Source organism: Mytilus californianus, unplaced genomic scaffold (assembly GCF_021869535.1).
Source record: "Mytilus californianus isolate M0D057914Y unplaced genomic scaffold, xbMytCali1.0.p SCAF_9, whole genome shotgun sequence".
NCBI classification, from domain to species: domain Eukaryota; kingdom Metazoa; phylum Mollusca; class Bivalvia; order Mytilida; family Mytilidae; genus Mytilus; species Mytilus californianus.
Window position 1 is genome coordinate 79,723,870 of NW_026262745.1, and position 6,000 is coordinate 79,729,869.

A 6,000-nucleotide genomic window follows, 5' to 3' on the forward strand; every position below is an offset into this window, starting at 1 on the left:
GGGTCACAGGACTCGTTTTCTTGGTTCAAAACAAAATAGGTATATTCATATAAAGACATTCCAGTGTAAATGTTATATTATCTGAGTTATTTCCCCTTATTTGGCAAAGTTGAAACAATTGAATCAAACAAAAAATATGCTGTATTTGTAAAAAACAGTCGCAAAAATATGACAAAACACATAATGTTCCTCATTCAGATGAAAAGTTTTAAAAAAGAATGACATTCTTCTCTCAAAATTTGCAAGAGTATGCTCCCAAACCCCATACCTGATTGGGACACACAGCAGACCCCAGTGCTACCACTACACCATAAGGACTATCAAAGGTTTTGTCTGTCTAGTCCTTTTGACAACTTATATACAAGAGTAAACCCAGACATGGATGCATCACTCAATAGATGTTTTCTGTACCATCAATATTACAGCTGATTGTTATCTATGACCTCAAGGTTAAGTAATTGAAATTTAGGAACATTTACATTTTTAAAACCCAAAAGCATATATATATATTACTAGCTATGGCAGATCCTTTTTGATGGACCTAATAGTTTAGCTCCATGGTGCAAACACAGCTCCCTAAAATTGTTCAGATCCCCACCTAAAAACCATATTCATAATTGTGATGAGAAAATGGTAACCATGAATGCTAAGTTTTGTCCCAGGGGATAGTGCCAATCCCTTTTATCATAAAAATATATAATAAAACTGTACAGATCCCCACCCCTACATCATATGTAAACTAAATCACCATGACAGAACCTTCCTAGTGCTCCAGTGCACAATAAGTCTCTTAAACCTTCCCCCTGTTTATTTATATTTTTCTTTTGAAAAATTTTAGACAGCTTTCCTCCAAAAAATAACTAATTTATTACAGCATTTATCAAATGAGAGTTGTTTCCCAGAATTTCTAGTACATTGTTAGTTGAAAAAAAACCTCCATTATAAAATTCTTATTATTTTAAATTTCAGCAGCAGAAATCCTTTTATTTGGTATTAAGATTATGCTGCATTAAGTGTACACAACCTTATTGATATGACTTTTGAATTGTAGGTAAACTTACATGGGAATTGGATGATGATAAACATGTAGAAAATAACAGTAAAATGGACAAACTGACTACAAAATATGGTGAATCAAGAGTTAGATTAAGAGCAGCTTTTCTCGAGGGTCTTTAATGTTCCTGTAATAAGGAGAATGATTTTATTGAATCCAGAACTCTCCATAGAGTATAATTTCTACAGAGATTTTGAAATTTAAATTCTCTTATAATAAGTCAGATGAATTGATTTTAGTTTTCATATTGAAATGAGCTAGTATTCCTTTAAATGTTTTATGTTCTACTTCACTGATCTAAATAAAAAAATGTATTGGAAACGGGAGATGTGGCAATGTAAACAATGAATAATTAATTAAATCATAAATAGTTTTTTCAGTTAGATTTTGTTGTGATATATGTACAAAATAGAGAGGGAACAATCAATAAATAGAACACATACAAAACGAGAAAAAAAAGAGAAACACAAACTACTGTTAAAAAAACACTTCACAGAAAACTCATTGAGCAAAACGAATTGCACAAATACCCACTGGTGACTTCAGGTGTATTGCCAGGGTATACACTTGCACTGGTTCTACAGTGGCTTCTATGGTGTTGCTCGTGGAAAGTTAAAAAAAACCAATGGATGGCATGTCACACTTTGTGTTGTCATATACTTGGAAAATGGACGGTTTAATGTATACATAGGAGGAACAAATCTGTTAATAATATATCACTACAAACCAGTAAAAGTCTGAAATGGCCTATTTATTAAGAAGGGATATAGTTACGATACTGTTGTCAGGTCATTAAAGATTGCATATTTTGGCGTTGATATTGATTCACTTATAGGGTCTTTGCATCTGCACTAAACACATTTATTTAAAAACCAGTTGTTGGCATGACACGGGTTATGTTCTTCTCATATATGTTATGATGGTATGATACTAAACCCCTAACGGGAAGGATTGTGCCTGATATTCATATGATGAAGACATAATCTTTCAATCAGTTTAATTGAAGTCTGGAGCTGGCATGTCAGTTAACTGCTAGTAGTCTGTTGTTATTTATGTATTATTGTCATTTTGTTTATTTTCTTTGGTTACATCTTCTGACATCAGACTCGGACTTCTCTTGAACTGAATTTTAATGTGCGTATTGTTATGCGTTTACTTTTCTACATTGGCTAGAGGTATAGGGGGAGGGTTGAGATCTCATAAACATGTTTAACCCCGCCGCATTTTTGCGCCTGTCCCAAGTCAGGAGCCTCTAGCCTTTGTTAGTCTTGTATTATTTTTAATTTTAGTTTCTTGTGTACAATTTGGAGTTTAGTATGGCGTTCATTATCACTGAACTAGTATATATATTTGTTTAGGGGCCAGCTGAAGGACGCCTCCGGGTGCGGGAATTTCTCGCTGCATTGAAGACCTGTTGGTGGCCTTCTGCTGTTGTCTGTTCTGTGGTCGGGTTGTTGTCTCTTTGACACATTCCCCATTTCCATTCTCAATTTTATATCTGTACTCGACTGTACTGATTTTTACTCAACCAGTCTGAATTGGTCTGAATTTTACTCGACATTACTCGGCCCCAGTCTTAACCATACTCGACTGTACTGATTTGTACTTGACCCTTATCTTTGCCATTGAAAATAGTCTGTACTATTACTCGACCAGTCTGAAACAGTCTTAACCCATTCTCGACCTGTACTCGACCTATTTTTTTCAGTCTAAACCATACTCGACCAAAGGTCTGAACAATACTCGACCAGTCTGAACCATACTTGACCAAATAACCTCTACTTTTTCTAAATTTTAACTGTTAAAATAAATTTCTCTTTAACTGACATGACAACAGCCACAATAAAATAAAGATATATTATAAAAACAGATTCTTACATTCTTACATGATTCTCAGATTTATCGAATAGAGATAGTTAAATCAAGTTATCTTATATAATAATTTAATTATATTAATTTTAAAGTTTTAGAGTTTTGTTAAAAAAAGATTTTCTTTTACCTAAAAACCACACCTATACTGAGGGTAATTAAACCTTATTAAGGTGCTTCTTGTTTGGCATGTGTTTTTTTTTTAAATTAATTTTCCTAAATTCCTAAATAAAAACTACATAGGTTTCATGGTTACATACAAAAAATGTACAATAGTTATATAATTATCTTTGTAATGAGGTAACAACAGCCAACAAAATCACTGAAATTGTTTAACCTTATTTTAGAAAGATATCTATTATCATAATTTGGGATATATTATATACAATATATATCAAAAAGGGATAAAAATTAAAGAAATTAATAAAATTGTTCTTCTAATTAGTGGTGAAGTATAAAGTAATACCTCCTGCTTGGGGCAAACTCATGAAAAAGATCACTACTACTACTGGAAGTGTTTAACGACCTTGACTGGCTGTTCAGCCCTCGCACGGTCGGCTCGGTGCCCGAAGGCGTTTTGGTGAGCATTTAAATATTTTTGCAGTCGACAGGAACAGTTGGAACTCGCCATTTTGGTAGGCGGCCATCTTGGATTTGGTGAGTTGTTTTGGTTTTGTTTGTTGACTATTTTGTTGTTTACTTCACAACGGCTGCTTTCAGGGCCAGGTTGGTCAGCTTGGCAGCCCGCTAACCATAATGATGGAGTACTGGTCGATGTGTCTCGTTCATAGTAATAATGATGACAGGAAACATTATCAGGACCAAAGTCGTGAGACAGTGAAATGGTGGTCCATCATCTAACACCTAGGATACAGCCCTCGGACGTCACTCGGCATACCACTCCCCCATCCATAATGGGTTTTGGAGTGTATGTTGACGCGGGAATTAGCCCTACGCGGATTATAGCCTAACGTAGTCTGTACAGCGTTGGATTGGTTTCTGTCATCGAAAGTAGTATGTCGTTGATCCATCTAACAGTAAACCCTCATCAAAGATAGCGGGTAAAGAAGAGCTGACCCAGCACGTCCGTTCAGTTGTAATGACTGAGATGTGACTGAATGAAATGGATTGAGAATGAAAAAGATCACACCTGTTCAGAGAGTATTAAATTCTAAATAACATTCATTCAAAATTGCAACATTCTGTGAAACTTAAATCGCAAGGCCTTTTGAATTCACTAGATAAGTAATACATGAGTTTAAGAAAAATAAGGCTTTCTTTTTACCTGTAAAACACACATGTACTGAGGTAATTAAACCTTATTAAAGTGCTTCTTGTATGCCATGTCTTTAATTTTGACAAAAATTATTTAAATTTAATTGAAATAAATTTTTACTGTAACTTTGGAACACATTTCCTTTTTTAAAAGTTTATCACAGGATTACTATGGAAGTTCTATTATCATGATTATATTAAATTCTTGGTTTAACAAAACAAAGGTGTCATTTTTTAATTTTATTAAGTTGCTTTATATGCTATTTTATATATATTTTAATAAAAAAAATGTTCACTGCATTATTAACTAAACTCAACTGACACCATAAATCTATACGAGGCTTAAGTTAATGGTGAAAATTGTCCAGTTACCATAAAATATATCTGAAACATTCAAAAAATTTTGAATAACATTGAAAATATTAGTCACAATTCAGTTTTGAGATTATTTGATCAGCTTGTTTTATTTTTATTTTAAAGTGATATATACGTATGTATATAAGTGTTGATGAATATGGTGATGAAGTTATATTATGTTTATTGTGAAATTTTGGTTTCAGTGCTATATTGAATACATTTTTAATTTCAAATTGTTGTTCAAATTTCTAGCCAGGGGAAATAGCTGTTGTTAAAAACAGTTCCTAAATTGGTGAAATACAATAGATAGATACAAAAAATAGGTCTAGGTTAGTTAAGACTTGGTCGAGTATGGTTCAGACTAGGTCGAGTATGGTTCAGACTAGGTCGAGTATGGATCAGACTAGGTCGAGCATGGTTCAGACTAGGTCGAGCATGGTTCAGACTAGGTCGAGCATGGTTCAGACGCGTATAAAATGGTTAAGTACTGGTCGAGTAAGGGTCGAGTACAAGTTCAGACTGTTAAGTATTGTTCAGACTACAGTCGAGTATTATCAAGTAAATTTCAGACCAATTCAGACTGGTCGAGTAAAAATCGGTACAGTCGAGTACAGATATAGGCCATTTCAGACTTTTACTGGTTTTACTGGTTTGTAGTGATATTATGATGGTGTCCTTAAAACTTTCAAAGGAGATGAGTTCACCATTAACATTAAGAACCCTCGATCAAGGATATTTTGATATGAAACACCAGCCCTAGATTACTGTAAATTCAGAAATTACTGCGCACATTTATTATTGCGAATTTACAAGAATGGACTAAAATGTGAGATGATACTGTGATTTCTGGAAAACCTGCATAGAATTATAAGTATCAGTTATGCAAAGGTTTCAACTCCCTCAGGCAAAGTTGACCTTAGATGAATTTGGCTATTTGTTTTGGGTATTTTTGTCATATAGCTCTTCAACTGTTTCGGTACTTATACATCCTCGGATTTCAAATGTTTGGCTTTGAGTGTTCCTGATGAAGGTAAATCCAGAAAAGCGCTTCGGACGCATGAAATTATTAAACGTGTTGTTTTCAATTTTTTACATCACTGGGTCGATACCTCTGCTGGTGGACTATCAGTCCCCAAGGGTATCATCAGCTCAGTAGTCAGTACTTAGGTACTGACATGATTTATAACAAACCTTTCTAAAATTGTCCGTTTATAAATTTTGAAATTATAAAGAAACTAAGGTTTCAACTCCCTCAGGCAAAGTTGACCTTAGATGAATTTGGCTATTTGTTTTGGGTATTTTTGTCATATAGCTCTTCAACATGTTTCGGAACTTATACATCCTCGGATTTCAAATGTTTGGCTTTGAGCGTTCCTGATGAAGGTAAATCCAGAATAGCGCTTCGGACGCATGAAATTATTAAACGTGTTGTTTTCAATTTTTTA

The 6,000-nt window shown here is 34.0% G+C and overlaps 1 protein-coding gene across 1 annotated transcript in view; it reads left to right on the top strand.

Annotated features, from left to right (window-relative positions):
• Nucleotides 1–1,427, top strand: part of LOC127716483 (telomeric repeat-binding factor 2-interacting protein 1-like) — a 28,980-nt gene extending 27,553 nt beyond the window's left edge. Inside the window, exon 12 of the mRNA XM_052222707.1 lies at nt 1,052–1,427. Within this exon, the coding sequence (XP_052078667.1) occupies nt 1,052–1,176 (125 nt within the window). The 3' untranslated portion in view covers nt 1,177–1,427. The remainder of the gene's footprint in view (nt 1–1,051) is intronic.
• Nucleotides 1,428–6,000: the final 4,573 nt, after the last annotated feature.